This window comes from Lissotriton helveticus, chromosome 1_2 (genome assembly GCF_964261635.1).
Source record: "Lissotriton helveticus chromosome 1_2, aLisHel1.1, whole genome shotgun sequence".
Lineage (NCBI taxonomy): Eukaryota > Metazoa > Chordata > Amphibia > Caudata > Salamandridae > Lissotriton > Lissotriton helveticus.
Genome location: NC_136058.1, coordinates 443,757,577 through 443,780,945, shown reverse-complemented (window position 1 = coordinate 443,780,945; position 23,369 = coordinate 443,757,577). Strand labels below are relative to the sequence as shown.

At 48.4% G+C, this 23,369-nt stretch overlaps 1 protein-coding gene across 1 annotated transcript; it reads left to right on the top strand.

Moving 5' to 3' along the window:
• Window positions 1-599: 599 nt before the first annotated feature.
• LOC144808017 (zinc finger BED domain-containing protein 6-like) lies at window positions 600-4,658 on the top strand. Its single transcript, XM_078673581.1, has 2 exons — window positions 600-2,134; window positions 4,394-4,658. Exon 1 carries the CDS (start codon window positions 606-608, stop codon window positions 2,127-2,129), a length of 1,524 nt encoding a protein of 507 aa, XP_078529707.1. The 5' UTR covers window positions 600-605; the 3' UTR covers window positions 2,130-2,134; window positions 4,394-4,658.
• The last annotated feature ends 18,711 nt before the right edge of the window (window positions 4,659-23,369 follow it).

The window sequence follows — 23,369 nt, the reverse complement described above, 5'->3', positions numbered from 1 at the left end:
CACAATCGACCCCTGTCGCCAGCACTGGAGTGGTAAAGACCACATCCTCCGCATCTGCAACTTCTCAGTGGCACCAGAGTCAGCTGGAAACACCAAGGAGTGCAAAGTCTGCGATGCAAGGTGGTCCGTCTAGCACAACTCAAAGACATGCAAAGCAGCTTACCATTCCTAGCATGTTAAGGCAGGAGGGAAAGTACGAGCGGAACCACCCAGTAGCACGTTTATACAATGCCAAACTTGCGAAAATGTTAGCACTGGACCTTCTCCCATTTTCATTTGTTGAGGCTGTTGGATTTCTGGAATTAGTGGCAACCCTCTGCCCAAAATGGAACGTTCCCAGTCGCTACTATTTTGCCCGAGTGGCTGTTCCAGCACTACACCACGATGTGCTGGAATTGATTGGGAAAGCCTTACAACAGAGTGTTGTCCATTGTATCCACCTGACAACAGACATGTGGAGCAGTTGCGATGCTACAGATTTCATGTGCATCACCGCACACTGGATCTCTTTTGCAGGTGTTAAAGACAAGTTAACTTCAGGCCTCCGTGACGTTGCTGGAATTTTTAATGACACGCGCAGACATACAACTATAGCCATGTTTGGTATGGACAAAAGTCATACTGCTGAAAACATTTTGTCTGACTTTAATGACAAGGTCTTTGAATGGCTGAAACCAAGAGGCCTTAAGATTGGTTTTGTTTCCACCGACAATGGCAGTAATGTAGTGAAGGCAATGAGAGAAGGACATTATTTCAGGGTACCCTGTTTGGCACACTGCATAAACTTAGTCGTGCAAGACTTTCTGAAAAATGAAGCCAAAGTCAGCAACATAATGGCCATCTGCAGAAGAATATGCACGCACTTTAACCATTCTTTCAAAGGACGGAAGCTGCTACGGGTCATTCAGCAAGAGCATAGGTTGCCAGTCAAAGCACTGATACAGGAGGTCCCAACACGTTGGAACTCAACTTATTTCATGCTTGAGCGTCTCTTTGAGCAGTACATCCCACTGAATGCTTATGTCATGTCAAGAAGATTAGGGGATCCTACTGTTAATCTTAAAGCCCTGACCATTGAGATGTGGCAGTGGGACCTCATTAAATGCATCACAGAGATGCTACAACCCTTTGAGGTCTTCACACGTGCAGTTAGCAGGGAGGACTGTACTATGGGCCAAGCCATCCCATTGTTGTACATGCTTGAGCAACAGGTGAAGGAGGTCTGTGAAACATACGAAGGTGACGAACAAAAAGTTGATGCATATACCTTAGCCAAGGGCTTAGTCAACCGCTTGTGTGAAAATGTAAGGCTCAACAATATTGTGTCAGGTGAACATTACATAACTGCAACAATCTTGGATCCACGGTACAAATTATTTGTCAGCAGTAACGAAGTAATTCCATTTTCAGATGAGGATGTTGACAAGTACAAAACTTCCATAGCTGCGGAAGCTAATGAGTTAGAAACTGAACGGCTGTTACTTAAAGGCCTGCCACTGCCAGCCCAGGCCAGTCCAAGTACTCCTGACGCAAGTTCTTCACAGCGTGAGAGCAGTGCGTCTGCTTTCCAGCAGGCACCAACAGTACCAAAAGCAGCACCTACACGATCTGATTCAGCAGACCCAACCAAAAGCATAACTGCTTTTTTTATACAGAAAGGGATGGGTAAGTCCGTTGCTGTTGCAAAGGGAAAAGAGGACCAGCAAAGCCGAGCACCAATGAACATTGAGCGGATGGTTCAGGCCTATCTGGATGACACAACAGAGGTGTTCATGGAGCAAAGCCCATTGGTCTATTGGTATGAAAGAAGGAGACAGTGGCCAGTGCTGAGCAGGCTGGCGATAAAGTATCTGGCTTGTCCTGTAGCCAGTGTCTCCTCTGAGCGGGTTTTCAGTGCTGCTGGTGCCATTGTCACATCGAAAAGGACTAGTCTCTCCCCCAAAAGCGTGGAGCGGCTGACAATGATAAAAATTAATCAACGCTTCATACCACCAGACTATCAAGTACGTGAATCACCGCCGGATGAAGAAAGCGAGTGTGAAGAAGACGTCCTCACTACTGGGTTACATGACCTACTTCTGTCTGAACGCACAGAGTTTGAGGACGAGCTCCTCTTCCCTGACAACTAGGACAGGTATGTTAAAGGAATGATGCAATGCATTGCATAGGATTGTTTAGCCGACTCTGAGCAAATGTGCATGGAATTAAAGTATACTAGTAGTAACTTCAGACTCACGTGATGGGCAATTTTCCCATGTTATTTAATAATATAAATTATTTATACACTTGTGACCCTACTACTACAGGTGCAGTCAGTACTTAATTTATCGTTCGTAGTGCATGTTCATGTTGCACAACGTACATTATTTGGTGAAACAGTCCCCCCTCCACCCCCCCAACAAACACAAATGAACTTCAAATGTTTTCTTGTGAAAATAATATCTTTGTTTTATTTTTATATTTTAATAATGATAATAGAAAAATAAAATATATAACTAATGTAACCCCCTGACCCAGAGCTGTCCCTACCCTCCCCTAACCCCAACCAAATTTCAACCCAAATGTACACCCCAACTCCCACATCCCACCCACCAACAAAAGGATTAAAAAAGGGGCAAAAAACAGGGTCCATTTCAAAGCCGGCGGGCTTTCAGGTGTTTGTCCACCAGTATCTTGACACGCTCCTCTAGACCGTCCTCCTGCTTCTTCCGCTCCTCCTCCAACTTCGCTACCCGGCGGAGAATCTTTGCTTTGAAATCACGGCACCTACACTTGCATGCATGTTGTTGTTGTTGTTGTTGTGGGGGGGCCGCCGAAGATGTAACAATGCGGCGGCGGGCGGCTGCCTGACCACGGCGACGTAGTCCTGCAGGCTTGGGGCCCGGGGCATTGGAAGAGGCAGCAGCTGCTGCCGCCGCCTCCTCCTCCTCCTCCTCGGCCTGATCCACCAGCCGGCGGTAGGCCTCTACAATTGCCTGCAGTTTCCGCTGCCGGGCCCGGACTGCCAACTCCTTCCTGGTTGGTTTTTGGGAAGGAGTAACTATAAAGAAAGAAACAGAATTGTTAATCCAAACTCCCCGCAAATCAAGAACACAACATTGATTCAACACATAGTGGGCGGCACAGTAGCACTAGCAAGCAAGCTGAGTACCAGAAATTGTGTTGCGTCTATCTTGAACATTCTACAGCCTCTATTAATTTGTCGGACTTTTTGTCACGGCTTTATGCCTGCCCTATTAGCATGGGTGTACTTCAACGGTCACACACATTAGAACGAACACCTGTCTTTTACATATCTCCTTTTGTTCCGGGAAGGCGGTAACACTCTCAAAGTAACATTAATTAACAGGGGGCAGCTAGTAGCACATGTCTAGTAAAGACTATAATACTTTATACCGCGCAACAAACCTTATTTGGTTTGTGTTTCACCAGCAACGACCCATGCACCCAGTCGTCCCCTCCTTCCCTTGCCTTTGGGTTTGCCCAAAACACCGCAGCTGCTGAGACTATCCACTAACCACCGGTATTGGGTGTGTCTCCCAACCACGCTGGCAGCTGTGTTTTCCCCTTTACATGCTTTAACAACAACCCATGCATCCGACTGCTATCAGGCACTTGCATTACTGTAGTGGTAATGCTTAGCATGCTAATGACAAGTAAAGGTAACATCATATATTTTCCAGTAGAGTACAGTGAGAAAGTTTTCCCCTCCCACCAAGTAATGCAGATCACTATTGAATGTAACTTACCATCGCCCGCCGCTGTTGGCTCCCCCCCCACTGCTGCTGGTGTAGGTGCCTCTGTTCCTCCTGTCCCCGCCGGGAGCGCTGAAGCAGCGCCGCTGTCCCCGTCGGCACTGGTCGATGGTAAGGGTTCTGCACCTATAAAAAAAAGTACGCCTTTTTAGATGGATGCACAGCCCCCTTTGTACTTGTTCACCAAGAATGGAGTTCTTCAAAACAGTTAAGTCCAACGTACGTAATCAGTATGAGTCCACATTGCATAGTACAGCAGAGTCACTACACATATTATTAGCATTCATTGTTATGGTATGGTACCCAAGCTCATCTCATCTGTCCTGCTACTCTAGTCCTTGGAAATTGGAAGTGAACTATGTAACCTTTGTACATCAATGTATCCAGTTTTGCGCATGTGTTAACTCGCAGCTTGTTGCGCAGTACGAGAAGACGCTCTGGGGCAACACATCATTGTTCAATGCATACACCTGAAGAGGTGGGAAAGTAAAAGGGCCCGTATTTAAGTTTTCTATGTGGATTGTGGGATAGAGTTTGCTTACAGGTTACAACTTCTTTTTAGCATGGCTGCATAAAACTGGCATAAATGTATTTAATACTGTCTAACGTGCACCACTTTTGTCATTATTTTTCGGCAGGTGAGAAGATTGCCTTCTACGAAGCGGACATTTCCATAGCTTACAAAAAAAGAGGAATATCTGACCAGTATACGTTGGTGAGAGGTCTCCGATAGTTGCCACATTTCCCTATTGTGCACTAGTAGCTGTACAAATGTTGATTACTTTATTATGCCTGTTTTAACTCTGGATTTTTTCTGGTGGGCCCTTCAACGTATTGGACGGAAGCACTTAAAAACATTGATGTTACTTACTTACTTCTAACAAAATAAAGCTTTTGAATGACCACTTTGACTCTGAAGTTTATTTTCAGTGTCTGTTGTCTTAGAGACTCACACGAGTGAGTGAGCAAAAGGGGGTTTCTTAGGTAACGGTTTGTGTCCTAAAAGCATTCGGCATCTTGGTATTGGGGTTCAGGAGTGTGATTTGAACAATAGACCAATGACTCAGGCCATATAGGCTGACGTTCAGTGAATTGTGCGTTCCTCAGAGTTCTGTGACTGAGGTGTAAGTAAGGTCCAACCTGCCTATCAGTACCAACAACATCCAATTTTCGTGTGCATAGTTACATAGTTGTGTAATATGTATATAACTCCATAGGAGATAGAAGAATACCCACAAGACTAGTAGTGGTATACTAACGTTTACAAAAATACTAGACAAACATCATTCTGGATGCCTACTTGGTTGCTGTCAATTGACAAAGCACTGCAGACACATTACAGAGGAAAAAACAAGCACTGTTGGACTTACTGGGGACAGCAGCAGGATCCTCAGTACAGGAGCTCTGTGTAACTGGTGGTTCACCCGCCGACTCGGTCCCTGTATTCTGCTTGCCCCTGGGTTCTGTGGTTCATGTAAAAATTAAAATAATAAACATAGATAAATACATTGAGTGATGTGAAACATAGACATAATTGCAAATCACACTGCTACAGTGGAACAGAGCCGGAGGCAACAAATCCATGCCAGGGGCCGCAACGCAAATATGTATCCATCCTTAGAGTATTATTAAATTAAGGATATCTATTGGTGCGGTGGCCCCTGAAGTTTGGTGCCCCTGTGCAGTTGCACAGCTTGCACATGCCCCCTAGAGCCGGCCCTGGCTGAGGTAAGAAGAACAAAGTAACGTTAGCATTCTTTGCAAGAAAAGGATTCCATTCATGCAGAAGAGAAGGCCGTGAAAAAAATGATACAATATGCAAACAACGTACAATTATCCATCCACCGTTATTTCACTGACGGACAAAGGAAGGACAAGACTCTATTAATAGCATTAACTAACTTCAGTTCTCAGCAATAAAGAAAATCTCACATCAATAAACAGCAACAGCTAGCGCCAAGTTGAAACAACACGCAAGAGCCAGTGAAGAACAAGAACACTGTCATACAATGACAGTAGATATACCGGAATACATCGCAAATGTAACTAGGGGCAACAGTCATCGCGTTACTTATTCAGACAATATTTACAAAGATACAATAACAATATTTATACAACTATATATATATATATATGTATATATATATATATATATATATATATATAATCTATATGTATATAAATATATATATATATATATATATATATATATATATATATATATATATATATATATATATATATATATATATATATATATATATATATATATATATATATACACACTTTATTTTTGGGGTAGCCACTCACCAAGACCCACAACCTCCACACCAAGCAGGTCCAACAGGTCCTGCTCCCGGTCCAAAATGTCGGCCCAGCGGTGGGACAGCTGATGGTGGGTACGCCGGATACCGGAGCAGCGGAAGACTGCACGGCGCACCTTCGCCCACCGCCGGAGACGCTCTTCAATGTGCTGGTATCCGGAGCCGGGCCTGCCGCCTGCTGCCAAAGTCAAGGGGAGGTGACGTTGGATAAAAAAGACCAGGGCGGCCAACTCCTCCTCCCCAAAAAGTTGGCGGGGCGTCACTCCTGCCGGGCGCATTCTGCCGCAAGGCAGCCTGGTTTTTTTAGGCACAGCCGCCTTGCCCTTTGAGCCGCCGATTCTGCTGGCACCCTTCACCATGGTTCTGGGTGGAGGGGAGAAGGAAAGTTGAAGACAAAAAGGTTAGGGGAAGAAAGAAGAAAGATAAAAGAAGGAAGTAATATAAAACAAGAGAAAAGTTGCAAAAAAAGTGGTAAAAGTAAAAATAAAATGAGAAATATACACCTAGGCACAGACAGAAATAGGTAAGAAGTAAAGAAAGTTAGAAAAACTGAGGGAAAAGACCAGGATGGAAGAGATAGGAGTGAGATGCTGAAGTAGGCCCAAAACCATAGCCAGAGTGTGAAATCGAAGATGGCTCTGCCCGTCGCGACCGCCGCGGTAAGTTCGCACGATATTTGACGCGATCACGCACTTTGGCAGTGCGAACGAGAAGATGAGTTCCCGAACATGTCTAACACAACGCGAACACGTTACTTGTGACCCGGAACCGGAAATAAGGGAACGCAAGCGGGCGGGACAAACCTCATTGAGTAACTTAGCGCGCTAGCTATTGCGAGCATGCAGGCAGCGCCCCGAACGCGCGCACCGCGCTCCCGAAGACGAAAAACGGCGCGCGAACGGGTCTAGCAAGCTACTACGCATGTCCGCGGAGCTACACGTAGCTCGCGGAGTGCAAGTGCGGCTTCGCGTAGCTTCGCGGAGTGCGGCTACGCGAACTACGCCCAGGGTTAGTCTCAGCCCCATCAAGCTTCCTTCTCATGTGTCTCTCAGCCCCATCAAGCTCCCTTCTCAAGTGTCTCTCCGCCCCATCAAGCTTCCTTCACAAGTGTCTCAGCCCCATCAAGCTTCCTTCTCAAGTGTCTCTCAGCCACATCAAGCTTCCTTCTCAAGTGTCTCTCCGCCCCATCAAGCTTCCTTCTCAAGTGTCTCAGCCCCATCAAGCTTCCTTCTCAAGTGTCTCTAAGCCCCATCAAGCTTCCTTCTCAAGTGTCTCACAGCCCCATCAAGCTTCCTTCTCTTGTCTCTCAGTCCCATCAAGCTTCCTTCTCATGGGTCTCTCAGTCCCATCAAGCTTCCTTCTCAAGTGTCTCTCAGTCCCATCAAGCTTCCTTCTCATGTGTCTCTCAGCCCCATCAAGCTTCCTTCTCAAGTGTCTCTCAGCCCTATCAAGCTTCCTTCTCAAGTGTCTCTCAGCCCCATCAAGCTTCCTTCTCAAGTGTCTCAGCCCCATCAAGCTTCCTTCTCAAGTGTCTCTCAGCCCCATCAAGCTTCCTTCTCAAGTGTCTCAGCTCCATCAAGCTTCCTTCTCAAGTGTCTCTCAGCCCCATCAAGCTTCCTTCTCAAGTGTCTCAGCCCCATCAAGCTTCCTTCTCAAGTGTCTCTCAGCCCCATCAAGCTTCCTTCTCAAGTGTCTCAGCCCCATCAAGCTTCCTTCTCAAGTGTCTCTCAGCCCCATCAAGCTTCCTTCTCAAGTGTCTCAGCCCCATCAAGCTTCCTTCTCAAGTGTCTCTCAGCCCCATCAAGCTTCCTTCTCAAGTGTCTCAGCCCCATCAAGCTTCCTTCTCAAGTGTCTCTCAGCCCCATCAAGCTTCCTTCTCAAGTGTCTCACAGCCCCATCAAGCTTCCTTCTCTTGTCTCTCAGTCCCATCAAGCTTCCTTCTCATGGGTCTCTCAGTCCCATCAAGCTTCCTTCTCAAGTGTCTCTCAGCCCCATCAAGCTTCCTTCTCATGGGTCTCTCAGCCCCATCAAGCTTCCTTCTCATGGGTCTCACAGCCCCATCAAGCTTCCTTCTCATGGGTCTCTCAGCCCCATCAAGCTTCCTTCTCAAGTGTCTCTCAGCCCCATCAAGCTTCCTTCTCAGGTATCTCTCAGCCCCATCAAGCTTTCTTCTCTTGTGTCTCTCAGCCCCATCAAGCTTCCTTCTTAAGTGTCTCTCAGCCCCATCAAGCTTCCTTCTCAAGTGTCTCTCAGCCCCATCAAGCTTCCTTCTCAAGTGTCTCTCAGCCCCATCAAGCTTCCTTCTCAAGTGTCTCTCAGTCCCATCAAGCTTCCTTCTCAAGTGTCTCAGCCCCATCAAGCTTCCTTCTCATGTGTCTCAGCCCCATCAAGCTTCCTTCTCATGTGTCTCTCAGCCCCATCAAGCTTCCTTCTCATGGGTCTCACAGCCCCATCAAGCTTCCTTCTCATGGGTCACTCAGCCCCATCAAGCTTCCTTCTCATGTGTCTCTCAGCCCCATCAAGCTTCCTTCTCAAGTGTCTCTCAGCCCCATCAAGCTTCCTTCTCAAGTGTCTCAGCCCCATCAAGCTTCCTTCTCAAGTGTCTCTCAGCCCCATCAAGCTTCCTTCTCAAGTGTCTCTCAGCCCCATCAAGCTTCCTTCTCTTGTGTCTCTCAGCCCCATCAAGCTTCCTTCTCTTGTGTCTCAGCCCCATCAAGCTTCCTTCTCTGGTGTCTCTCAGCCCCATCAAACTTCCCTCTCAAGTGTCTCTCAGCCCCATCAAGCTTCCTTCTCAAGTGTCTCTCAGCCCCATCAAGCTTCCTTCTCTTGTGTCTCTCAGCCCCATCAAGCTTCCTTCTCTTGTGTCTCAGCCCCATCAAGCTTCCTTCTCTGGTGTCTCTCAGCCCCGTCAAACTTCCTTCTCAAGTGTCTCAGCCCCATCAAGCTTCCTTCTCAAGTGTCTCAGCCCCATCAAGCTTCCTTCTCATGTGTCTCAGCCCCATCAAGCTTCCTTCTCTTGTTTCTCCCAGCCCCATCAAGCTTCCTTCTCGTGTGCCTCTCAGCCCCATCAAGCTTCCTTCTTAAGTGTCTCTCAGCACCATCAAGCTTCCTTATCATGTGTCTCTCAGCCCCATCAAGCTTCCTTCTCAAGTGTCTCAGCCCCATCAAGCTTCCTTCTCAAGTGTCTCAGCCCCATCAAGCTTCCTTCTCAAGTGTCTCTCAGCCCCATCAAGCTTCCTTCTCATGGGTCTCTCAGCCCCATCAAGCTTCCTTCTCAAGTGTCTCAGCCCCATCAAGCTTCCTTCTATACTGTCTCTCAGCACCATCAAGCTTCCTTATCATGTGTCTCTCAGCCCCATCAAACTTCCTTCTCAAGTGTCTCAGCCCCATCAAGCTTCCTTCTCAAGTGTCTCTCAGCCCCATCAAGCTTCCTTCTCAAGTGTCTCTCAGCCCCATCAAGCTTCCTTCTCATGTGTCTCAGCCCCATCAAGCTTCCTTCTCTTGTTTCTCCCAGCCCCATCAAGCTTCCTTATCATGTGTCTCTGAGCCCCATCAAGCTTCCTTCTCAAGTGGCAGCTAGATCGGTTCATAAAGATGGTAAACATTGGCACACACTCCCCCTGACTCGGATGGAAGGAGCGGTACTGTTCAAAATGATGCCTCTCCCACGTCTGCTTTACGTGTTGCAAAACTCACCATATGAAGTACCCCTCCTCTTCTTCCGTAGGGTGGATTCAGAATTACAGGTGCTACTATGGTGCGGGGCGTCCCCTCGTACAGCACTGATCATGTTCCATAGAGGGGTCTTCAAAGGGGGCCTAGTGGTGCCCGGCGTTCGCAGTTTTTACTGGGCCTCAGAGCTGGTGAATGTGGATGGCTGGATATTTGAAGACAGAGCGGAGCCAGGGTAGAACACTTGGCCCACAGGAATTGTTATACACGAAACAAATGGATAAACTTCTTCTGTAAATACCAACACAGTAGCCAGGTCTTGGAAAGCGGCAAGAAAGCACTTAGGTTGGGAGAGCAAACTCTCATCAATGACGCCGCTCTGGACGGGTGACTTTCTGAAGGAAGTAGGTAAATTAGAGGGCTTTGCCAAATGGGAGTTACTGGGAATTGAAACATTAGGAAACATCTCGAGACTGTAGCATATATCACGTTTGTGGATTTACAAAGGGATTATGAGATGGGAAAGGAGAATGGCTGAAATATCTTCAATGGAGACACACATTACAGAAGCATATTCTTGAGGGAGAGTCCCTGGAGACTGCCTCACCAGTAAAAGGCAGGCTACTGTCAAAGCAAGAACAAGACCATATCCTTAAAAAGATCATTAATAATGCCCTGGACCCCATGGGTGGTCTGCAGTTGGTATGGGAACAAGATATGGGCTCCATGGAAGACGAGCAATGGGTAGAATGCTGCAGGGCCCAAGAGAGGTGGCGATCTGGATGAGGTTTCGACTTATACAGCTTAAAGTGCTACACAGGGTGTATTACTTCAGGTCAGTGCTATACGGGTAGGAGTGAGAATAAACAAGGTTCTTTCTACCACCTACTCTGGGAATGCCAGATTCTTCAGGAGTATTGGAGGAAATTGCCAAGTTAATGTCGGAGGCGTTGGGCATGGTAGACCCCTTGGAGGCCAAATGGTTTCTCCTGATATCGGAGGCAAATGACGACTAGCCAAGAGATATAAAGCAATGATTGGTGCCAGCCGCAGTGGTAGCTAAACAAACTGTGCAAAGAAATGGGGGGCAGCTGCCACTCCGTCAGTGGAGGATTGGAAAAGTGATCTAGACTGGTGCTGGCAGGATGAATTGATGATTTACAAAAGCCCTCCCACTGCCAGTGGCATTTTTCTAAGAACCGAGTGGTTGAACCTGTGGTCATGTTGGAGCTGAAGAGGGAGGTGCCAGGCTGAGGGAAACCCCATCCGGGAGTGGGGGTTTGGGGGGGAGCCAGGAGGTAGAACCCCAGCCCCTGCAGTGTACACTGAGCCAGCAGAAATCGGGAATAAGAGGTCCTGCTCAGCTGCCAGAGTCCCATCCCAGTCTAACTTGTGAAGGTGTCGCGGAATCATTACACTAATAATAACTGTGCAAATCACACCCAGTACAATAGTAATTTCTCCTTGATATTTACTAAAGCTGTTAATTGTAATGCAGCTTACTGGTACTAACTTTATCACACTCAAAGAGTGAAAGCTTGAGCTAGCTACTTATGTCCTGAACAGTACAGATGGGGTTTGCAGCAGGCACATACTCCAGTGAGCTATCTTGTTTGGAAAGGATCTTTGACCTGGGATTACACCTCGATCTCTATTCCAAATACAAGAACAGCATTGGAAATGTACTAGTATGCAAATCTGTGACCTATAGTTTATGCCCAGTGCTTTGCAGGAGAAATGAACCATCACATCAACTTCACAGACCGTGTAAGCAAACATTTGATGTGTACCCATCGATCCTTGCAGTGCATGCCTTAACCCACTGATCTCTTGTTACTAAAGAAGCATCTGTCAAACAGATACTGCTGTTAAGGTAGTACAGAGAGTTCTTGTTCCTAGTGTGAAAATCTGTAGACCGATTGGTACGGGAAAGCAACACCCAACCAAGCACTTAGATTGCAGGACAGAGAAAATCAAGTGGCCTTAAACTGGGCATTTGAGGTACTGCAAATTAGAAGAATCTCTTTTAAAGATAACATACAGAAAATAAAATTAAAGGCACAGTTTGAAAGACCCTTCCCCCTTGTTGCACGGTCTCAAAGGCCAGATGTAAAATATGAGTGGGATACAATGATGCCAACTGTTTGATATAACCATTTTTAGGTCTCGCCCTGGAATTAGCATCCAAAGGATGCTTCCAGGGACGGAGACGTATAGTCAGCTGTCTCGAGGGAAGGACGGACGAGAAGGTGCACGCTCGCAGTCCAGGCTGGATTGGTGTGCGCGAACGCGCACGTTCCGTCCTGCGCCGCCCTCCCAGCCTCCCAGCCTACCGCGCATGCATGCATGCACACAAACAGACACAGACACACACACACACACACACACACGCGCGCGCACTCGCACTTACACTTACACAGACACGCAGGCACCCAGACAGGCAACCCCCTCCTCCCCCACAGTCACACACGCATACACACAGACTCCAAGACACACGCACGCTCACACACATACACAGGCCGCCGCCGCGCGCGTGCCCACACATGCCCCCCTCCCGCCCTCGCAGGCCAGCCACAAAGCGAAGCCCCACTCACCGGCAGCAGGACTCTTCCTCCATTCTTCGGCACCGGGGCGCAGGGTAGGCTCCTGCCTGCTCCGGTGCTGCAACCAATCGCGGCTCTTCCGTGGGAGGCGGGGTAGGCTCCCGCCCTCCTACTTCCTGTTTCCTGTTGTCGCGCCGGCCTGCCTGACTTCCTGGTCGCAGGCCGGCAGAGTAACGAGGATGTTTTGAGGTATTTATTTTTTATTTAATTATCCATTTTTTTATATAGCGCGGAAGTTACTTACATAAGGGTTTGCGTTTCGTGGTAGTATTAGCTGTATGTTTGTAACTGTATGATGCATTTACTAGGTCAGTTGTGTGCTGTCTTTCAGGCGTTGCGTTGTTTTGACTTACAATATTTTTTGGTCGGATTCCATTTTTTGTTTTTTGAGGGGCTGCACATGTTGTGGTGTGTTTCTTCTATTTTTTTTGTAGTGAAGAGCGTCATCCATTTAAAGTCAAGAGCTTTCTTCTGAACTTAATTGGATGGCGCTCTTCACTATAACAAAATGTACAGCCGTCCTCAGTCTTTTTTGTGGCTGAACCGGTGTAGAAGTTTTGGGTGCTAGGAGTATTGGCGATCATCTCTCCTGCCAGACTGTTTCAAGGTGGAACAGCCTGGAATCTTCCTTTTGACGCGCTACATCCCACCCCTGTATTGCAATCCTTGAATGTGAAGTCAGCCGTATTCGGACGAGCTGCCTTTCCCTTTCGGTTCAGCCGAAGTTTCATATCGAGTGAAAAGAGCCTCGGGGAGATTTTCAGGTCTACTTCTTCTTTTGGTTCATAAGAATTTCCAAAATAACAGAAATTGTAGAACAATATTGTCTCCAGTAGGTAGGCTGTCTCTGTGGGGTAAGTTTTCTTTAGACACTGTGTACACTTCAGGCCTGTTTCGTGAGCCATTAATGAATGTGTTTAGGAGCTGGTTAATTGTGAGAGACGAAGCAGATGCAGGCATACGGACTCCTACATGACTAGGCTCTTTCTTGTGACCAGTCATGGCTGGCGCTGTTACAGTTAAGTTGGCTCTTGTGACAGTCATGAGGCTGTTGCAGGCATTCTGGCTCTTGTGAGGTTCCTGGTGACTATAGCGACTGGCTACGTCCATGACTGGTAGACACAGCCTGTCTCTTGCGGCAGACCATACATCTGTAACAGACTGGCTATCCTATTCTTGGCTGCAAAATTTTAGTTTTGTGCTTGTTCAGGACAGTCTCCCCACATCCCAGTTACCCCCTGTGTAAATTATTTACATATTTTTTTTATTTAGTTGTTTATACACAGTTAATAACTCGAAAGTGAACACAGATGTAAAAAAGAGTATTTTGTTTTTGGGTAATACAAAGTGTACGTTATCTTCACTTCGTAATCTCTCCATGTCCTCCGATGAAAAAGTAGTTGATGACCATCCCTGAGGGATAACCAACTTCCCTTGCTTGTCAATCTCCCGATGTGATTCCTCCCTCCCGGCTTATTTGAAGTTGCACTTCCTCTGGGCTCGTCTAGAAAGTAGCCGGATACCAAACCATGAAGGCATGCTTCATTTCCCGGTACAGAGACGTAATTAATTGTCGCAAAGCCCTTACCTACAGAAGTCACCAAGACCACTACGCCCCATTACTGTGGTGTGATTGCCCGTAGCAGGTGAATCTACAACAGCCTTAAACCTCTTCAGTCTGTGCTGAGAAGCATGAGGCAAGCACTTGACCTGACCGGTTACTTCTCTTCCGTTATGGCTGTGATCTATAAATGATACCGTTTGGAGTGTCATGAATTGCTGGCGTTCGATAGGATTAATTGGAGAGATCACCAAGGCCCTCAAAGCTACACCACGAACAGATCCAGCTGTAGTGATAACTGTCCGAGCTCATGTGGAAAGTGTGTGACCTTAGTTTTCTGTAGGTATGTTGAAATATCTTGTAGACTGTCCAAATATCTGAGGTTGGTAATTTCTTTGTTCTGACCCAATAGTAACATACCGGTCGGTGGAAATGAGTGACTTTTTATGGTTCACCTTTGCCCACGTCTGATTTCTGTCGCCCTGTGGACCTTCTGTGCTCTTTCTTCCCTTGTTGAGTGGCAGTCACGTGGGGGAGGTGGCTAGTTTGGGAGATTGGGATTGGAGGACAGTACTCGATTCCACTTGTGTGCTGCCTTTCGGCGAACTTTATGCAGTGATACCTTGTACCCTGCAAGCCCCGGTACAGCTGCCAGTTCACAGCCAGCAGATATCTGCATGTTTTTTTCCTATCCTAGCAGATATTCACAAAGCTAGCATGCGATTTTGTAACGGTACACATGCCAGACATTCATCAAACACTTTGTATTGATTTTAAAGTCCTTTGCTTCAGTATTCGAAGTATCTCATTTTATGTTGGCTGCTTGTGGGGCACTTCTACTGTTTTCTGTGGCTGCTTCTAAGCAGACTTAGGACATTGGGGTAAGGTGGGAAGGAAAGAGTTGGACAATATGTATAATTGGAGAGGGAACGTGGGAGAAGCTTTGTGAACATAATGGGCTACCCCAAAATGTTGACACTGGTGGCCTTGGACTCCTGCTGTCCTGGACAGGATAGAAGAAGCCTGGCAGATAAAGCAATAATGCTTCAGTTTTACCAAAGTAATGAATAAAGAGCTGTTTTCAAAAATCATCGTCCGGGAAAAGGAAAAAGCTTTCTGACAAATAAGACGGGAGTGGAGAGGATGTGGTGCAGCGGCCAGGGCTGCTGACTCGAGAGCTGGGGGTCGCAGTTCGTCTGCTGCGCCATGCAACACTCTGAGATTCTATGCAAATCACTTGAATCTCGTCGGGTGATACATTGTTATATAAATATGCTGCAAGAGTAAAAGGCAAAACATTATGAAAATATAGTTCCACCAGAGCGTATGTTTACAGTTTTTCGGCAGGAAACTGATAAGAGAAGCAGATGAGGAACAAGCAGTGTTAAATGCAGGGAAATCTGCAATAGCCAATAGTAATGGAAGAAAGGTAAGTGACATGAACCAATGAGAAGTTTATATTAACCGTGGCGGCAATTTCAAGCACAGCACAATCGCTGTGCAGGCGAAACCTGAAAATGGAGATGGATTAATCATTGTAAATGAGAAGAATTGGCCTAAAAGTAAGAAAAGCTAGTATTTAGATGAGATTACATTGTTTGGAACGCCAGCATCTCTTGAACTTTGACTTCATTGTGGCGTATTAGTTGAGTCTGCCAACAGTCACGTGCCATTTTTTTGAACTTCCAGGACTGTATAGAAACACTGCTGATTCCAGTGTTGTGTAGTCTCTTTACCTCGTCGGTGTAAATAAATGCAGGAGATTTTATGTGTAGAGCAAGTGATAAATTATGTGGCAAGTGATAAATTATGTGTCATGAATTATGTGGCAAGTGATACATTATGTGGCAAGCGATGAATTATGTGGCAAGTGATACATTATGTGGCAAGCGATGAATTATGTGGCAAGTGATAAATTATTTTGCTAGTGATAAATTATGTGGCAACTGATAAATTATGTGTCATGAATTATGTGGCAAATGATACATTATGTGGCAAGCGATGAATTATGTGGCAAGTGATACATTATGTGGCAAGCGATGAATTATGTGGCAAGTGATAAATTATGTGGCAAGTGATAAATTATGTGTCATGAATTATGTGGCAAGTGATAAATTATGTGGCAAGCGATGAATTATGTGGAGGGGAGGGGCTATAATCATGCAGAAGACGCCGCAGCTGCCAAATTGCAGTGCTTGTGGTGTGTATTTTCTGTATCTGTTTATTATTCAGTTACGAAGAGGAGGTGGCGCCATTTCGGAAACTTGTCAGTGGACAACCTCTAACATTTCTTATGTGGGTGGACATGCGGCCTCCAGAGCTGCACTCTGATCTCAATGCTGCTCCATTTTGCTGCTGCATAAGTCATAGGTGGGCTGCATCATTATATGTCAATATGCAACATATTTTATATGTCCCTTTTTATAAAAACAAAACGTAACTACTGCAAAAAAAAATAGCCAATGCCATTTACAATACTAAAAGCTCAAACTTTGCCTAATGCGAGACCTATTGCATTGCAAATGCTTGTTGTAGTAAGATAGCCAGCTGAGTCTTAAGAGGGACCCCAGGGACAGCTTGGCATAGTGCATCTGGGAAGGGTACAATCTGTTACACCCGGCTCTGCGGGAGCGGGAACGAATAAAGGACACAAGGGCAAGTCAGCAAATAGGCCAAAGTCCCTTCAAAATTACAAGAAGTATGGATTAATAAAGTATATTCCTCTAAAACGAGCCACCGCCCTCTGGCTGGCGCGTGATGGAACGGGAGGAATTACCCTGCACCAAACCACATGTGCCCTCTGTATGCTAAAACATACCTAGTCAAGTTACCCAGTGGCCCCATGATTCTGGCCTAGACGATTAGGGTATCATAGCATAGCGTTAAAACATTTAAGCTGTAAACTTTACCTGGCATAGCGTGCCACACCGTTTAGGCTCTTCGTCCTGTACCTACCACATGGTTTTCTTGAAAATCCCCTCAGAGGATAGCGAGGGGTGGAGGGTGGGAAAAAACAGATGTCTCAGGCTTAGAATTATTCTGTTGTGCCACCCTGTGGTCTAATGATTCAGACCTGAACAGTTTCTCTGTCTTGGTCATTGGGTTAAAACATGATGCTCAATGTTTCGCAATTCGTGCCGCATGGTTCACTCTCCTGTCATAGCATCCATATATATAACACCACCCATAACCTTGCACCTACAGCAAGACGGGGCCCTTGCAGGGGTTGCAAGTTGCATGACTTAAAACGTATCCCATACCTCACTGAAGGGCAAACCCTTGGTCCAACCTCAGACAAGCCTCAATCCACATGAACGAGTTCATACGCGTGCCAAACAGGAGTACTGTTTACCGGAGCTAGGTCGGCTGACAATGGGTGCATCTATTTCATTTGAGCTTGCCAGCCTACCAATGCAAAACATTACCCATGCCCCCATATGCACTGTCCTCACCAAGGCTGAAATATGCCAGGGTGGCGTGTAAATAAACCTTGAGGTAGGCTAGAGAAACGTCTGCCCTTTTGAAAGCCCAGAAAACTAGATATCCTGGTCTTTGTGAGGTATTACAAGTACAGAACTGTTATGCACAGTAAGGCGAAAACCAACTGTGCTACAATCTGCCCAGAGTTTATAAAGGTATCAGGATTAGAACCCCACAGCAGCACGAATGTTGCTGCTGGGCAAATTTTGTAGCTTGCTTAGAGGTCAAAAATGTGATCCACCCTGGGTATATTCCCGCTCAGCAGGTGGAGGGTATTCAAGAACTGGCGGATATAAACAACTCTACTAGTTAAACTTACTAACGGTTAAAACTCCCCTCAATGCTCTTCCAGAGAGGATACATACACATGGCATGCTAGTATCTTATGCTTGAATTATTTGCAAGTTGTAAATATGTAACCAACCACGGGTATATGTGTTAAAATATTGTGCTGACTATCATTCATAAGTTCATTAGAGCTTTGAGCTTGTCGCTTAGATGTAACCCCTGTACTCTGAAGTCTATGTCACATAACTAGTCCTTTCTGAAAAGTGTACTGACACCTTCGGGTAAAGTACTTTGCGCCCTATAAAATCGCATGAAATAACCAATGTGTAAATGTCACCCCCTTGACAAACCCTGCAGTAAGTGGTGACCAGTCAGTGGTTGTTCCACGCCCAAGCAGGCGAAAAGAGCCGCCGTGCAGGAAAGAGGCCACCACAGGAGCCCGCACTCACATCTAACTCCATGACTGACAGGACACAACATGCCACCACGAAGGCGGCATCTCAGCCCCTACATGCAGCCCGCTTTAAAACATGTCACTGCTCCTGAGCCGAGCTGCCCTGCTGCCGTCGCGCCCTGCATTGTGGGCGAGGGAAAGCTGCAGGAAGCGCCCAGAAGGGGCGGCGAGGAGCTGCTGCGGCCTGAGGGGGTTGTGGCCGGACACGCGGCAGCAACAGAGTTTATTTAGGTTTTGTGAGAATGCTCAGCTCATGTTGTGATAGAGGGAAAAGGTCATGTGTCAACGCAGGTGACACAAAACACAAAACGTGAAGGGAAGGGGCTGCAATCCGGACAGACTGCAGGAATCAGAAGAAGTGAGGCGCGGACAGCAGGGCGCGGGGGGGGGGGGCGGGGTTCAATGTACAGTGAAAGGACTCAGATATACCACAACGCAGAGAATGACAGCAGCGGATGAGGGTCCGCAGAGCCCGCGCCTGACATGGAGGCAGTGCGATCTGGGGGCGCGTGTCCAGCGGGGATTCAATCGGCACTCATGGGGGCGGGGCAGGGATAGCACCGGGGGCGGCCGGGGGGTGGGGGCAACGCCCGTGAGGGGGGGTGGCTTCTGGGATGCAGTCAGTGGGGGCCGCAGAGACCAAGGGGGGGGGGGGGGCTGACCGGAGCTCAGCGTGTCAGGCGGTGATCCTCGGCAGACAGGAGTGTCTCCCCCCACTGCAGGCCGGGGGGGCAGGCTCGGAGCGGCCGCTCTGGAGTTTGAATCTCGGCGCCGCAGCCTCCTGTGACCCTGGGCGGTCGATGTGTCTCTCAGGGAGGGAGGGGGGCAGAAGACCCTTCAGTGCGGGGCGGGGGGGGCGCAGCGAGAGGGAGGGGCGGGGGTGGGGGCAGCCCGGCCATGGGAAGGAAGCACTGAGCGCGTAACCCGCGCGCTGACCCTCACAGCTGCCTGCCTGGACATCGCGTCACGACCCAGGGACCTATAAAACAGCAGAACAACCCGCACGTCACGAGAAACAGAGGATTGACATTTCACAGCTGATCTGGTGACGACGATGAGCAGCAGCTGATTAGGGCTCTCCCCCCCCCGCCCTCCCGCCCTCGCGCCTCGCTGCCTGCCTGCTCCTCCGAGGTGCTGGGCCTGCGTTCCCTGGCTTGTCCGGGGCCAGGCTGCGCTCCAAGGAGGGGAAGCTACAGCTGATGGCAGCACCTGAGTAGGGCCTCTCCCCCCCTCGCTCCACGCTCTCTCTCCCCACTCCTCTAAGGTGCTGGGCCTGCGCTCCCTGGCTTGACCGGGGCCAGGCTGCGCACCAGAGAGGGGGGCAGGCAAGCAGGCTGACTGCCTGAGAATACCAAGGGCTTCCCCCAGACCCTCCCCCAGACCCATCCACCTGGACTGACTGTTCCTGCCGTGGGGGCGTGCTGTCTTCCGGAGAATCGCCGCTGGATTGCCGGGGGTCAACAAAACAGTGAGTACCTGCTAAAACTGCACTTGTGATTTGATTCTGTGCTTTTTAACCTGGTAAATACTATCATATTCTACTGCATTGCTCGCAATTGTGACCTTGTATTAACTGAATTTGTGGTTTCCGCATCGTTTCTTCCCTGCGCCTCTGCTAAACGCTGCGCTATTCCCTGGCATTGTTTAGCATTTGTAATATTATATTGCATTGCCTGCATTTGTGAACTTGCATTTACTGAACCTGTGGTTTTGCATAGTTTGCTACCTGCGCTTTCTGACCTGCTATACGCTGTGCTATCCTCCTGCATTGTCTGCATTTGCATTTGTGATTTTACAACAGCTGATTCTGAGACTGTGGTTTTGCATCAATTGACCTTTTGATACTCTGGATCTTGCGACTCCCTAGCAACACTGTCTGTGAATTTCAGGTTTTTCTTAGCAAAAAACTTAGTGTTACTATACCCGTAGAAGCCCCATAGCTACTACCCTATGTCTACCCAAGGCGACCCACAGCCCCTCCACCAAGCAGCACCAACCATGGATGCAGACGCCGGGACTCAACCCTGCAACACCGGAGACGACACGGAATGGCGCACTCAGGCAAAAAGAAAGGGACGCGACTCAAATCCAAGCTCGCCGGAAAAACATGCAAAGCTTGCCCGCCCACCTCTCATCAGTCCTACAATTCCAACCTCAAACCGCTATCAGGCTCTCCAGCTTACCCAGGACTGCGACGCCAACCCTCAGGACCACGGGGCAGGTGAACCAGGGACGTCTCCAGGTCCCACAAAAAGACTACGGATCCCCCCCATCATCCTGAAGAACTTACCCACACACAAGGACCTCGTGGAGATGCTGGATGAACACTGCGGCTCCCCCTACACGATCAAGCCCAGGCAAGACCACGCCAAGCTTATGCTCACCACCCCAGAAGACTACAGGAGCGTGACCAGCACACTCACCGAACAGAAAATGGAGTATTACACCTTCCCAATGACCACTGCAAAAGCCCAGCGCTTTGTAATACGGGGACTCCCAGCAAATGCATCACTTGACCACATCACTGGGGACTTAGCTGAACGCGGGCTTCCAGTCAAAAATATCGCGCAGATTGCCTCTCCAGCAGACAAGAGCAAGAAATTTCCCCTCTTTGTCGTAACCCTGTCAGCAAGCCACGACGGGAAACCAGCGGACCTTTCAGCAGTCACACGGCTCTGCGGCTGCATCGTAACCACAGAAGCACCTAAAGGGAAACGAGGACCAGTCATGTGCTACAACTGCCAGCGCCTGGGGCACACCTCTGCTTTCTGCCAACAGAAGCCAAAGTGTGTACGCTGCGGAGGTGAACACACCTCCACCCAATGCACAAGGAACCGGGAAACCGAACCAGCAAAGTGTGCCAACTGCGCAGGACCCCACCCAGCGAGCTATCGCGGCTGTCCCTATCTACAGAATGCAAAGAAGGTTGAACACCGCAAGCCACCCTCACAACCACAAAGGTCTTCCCAACAATCATCAGCAACGGACCAGCACCAAAGGAAGACCTACAACCGCAGACCTGCACTGGACCACAGGATCCCAACCCCCAATACAACCGACAACAGTAGAGAAGCACACGTGGATGGAAGGACATACGCGGACGTCATAGTACCGAAACAAGTCAGCCCGCCTCCCACAACAGCACCGGGACCATCCGGTGGAACAGGCTCAACCAGCCCACCTCCAACAACCGCACCGGGACCATCCTGTGAAATAGGCTCAGCCATCAACTGGCAGGAACTCATTGCGAAGATTGCAAAAACGGTTGCAGATATGAACATCCACCCGGTGGTGACAATGGTGGCGAATATTATCGCCGGACTTTTCCAGGGCGAAGAAAACACCAGCAATGGCAGCAAAATCTAAAAGAAACTCCCTCTTCGTGATGTGGAATGCTAATGGCATTCAGAAGAAAACTGCAGAACTCCTGCACCTGATGGAAACCATGGACGTGGATATAGCGCTTATCTCCGAGACCCACCTTCAAGGAAGCCAGAAGCTCAACATAGCAAACCACAGGGTATACCGCACAGATCGCACCACTGGAGCCAAGGGTGGGGGAACAGCGGTGATCGTCAGCACAAAAGTGAAGCACCACGAGATCTCTCTACCACCAGTTGGGAGCATTGAAGCAACTGGCATACAGATTCAGACATCTGCAGGCCCGCTGCGGCTGATCGCCGCCTACTCACCCCCAGGCAAGCTAAGCCCAAAGGACCTGGATGCTTTACTGGACCCCAGCATCCCAACACTAATTGGAGGCGACCTTAATGCCAAGCACAAATGCTGGAACTCTCGGACGGGAAACAGCAAAGGACACGCCCTACTTGCCCACTCAAAGAAGGAGGACTTTGTAGTGGCCGGCCCGACTCAACCAACGCACTATCCAGGCTCTGCACTGCATAAACCAGATGTTCTGGACATTGTGGTCATGAAGAATCTCTCCCAGTCTATGGAGCTTGAAACCCTAACAGCGCTGACATCCGACCACAACCCAGTATTGATCACAGTTGGAGACGTACTTGAAGACCAGCAGCAGGGCATCAGACACAACTTCAAGAAGGCGGACTGGTGCCTATACAAGAGATGCCTGGAGGAGACACTGGTCCCAGGTCCCCTGCGAAGCACTGAAGACATTGACCAGGCAATTCACCACTTCACAGCTTCAATCCACACAGCTATTGAGCGCAGCATTCCAGAGCAGAAACTACAACGATGCTCTATCTACGATCTCCCGAAGGGCATCAAGCAGTCAATAGCTGCCAAGAACAGAGCCCGCAGAGAGTGGCAAAGGAACCGCACCCCCGACCTGCTGAAGAAGTATAATGAACTGACAAGACAGCTGAAGATGCAAATAAGCCAGCATAGAGGCGAAAAATGGGAAGCAGCTACAGCCAACCTTAAGGACTCAGACAACTCTCTCTGGAGAATGACCCGCCGCCTGACTGGGAAGAAGGAACCAAACCCACCGATACAAGGGACGACTCACCTGGCATGCAGCAGCAGGGATAAGGCTGAGGTCTTCGCTGACACGCTGGAGGCATCATTCAGGCCCAACCAGGCAAGCAAACTGGCACCAGAAGTAGAGCAAGAGGTCGCCAAGCATCACCGGGAGCACCCACCAGAAACAGAAACTGCACACATTGAGGAATGCTCAATGGGCGAATTACTGGACCTGGCAAAAACACTAAAAAACGGCAAGGCACCAGGGAAGGACAGAATAGTCAACCAAGCCATCAAGATGCTACCAGATACTGCAGTGGATCACCTTGCTGAGATATTTAACGCATGCATGAAGCACCAGTATTTCCCAAACACCTGGAAAGAAGCAAGAGTCGTCGTATTCCCCAAGGCTGGGAAACCACTGCGAGATCCTGCAAATTACCGGCCCATAAGTCTACTATCTGGCCTATCAAAACTCTTTGAAAAAGTTATCCACGCCCGTCTTGTGGACTTTGCGACAAGCAACAACCTCCTTGCCAAAGAACAGTTTGGGTTCCGGAAAGATCACTCAACCAATCACCAACTCCTCAGAGTTGTGGACATCATCAGCCATGGTTTCAACATCAACAAGTCTACCGGAGTAGTCTTTCTGGATGTAGCCAAAGCGTTCGACCGAGTATGGCACGAGGGACTGCTTTATAAACTTATCAAGCTCCAGTTTCCCAGCTACCTGGTCATGCTACTGTCCAGCTACCTGACAAATCGGACCTTTCACGTGGCAGTGCGAGA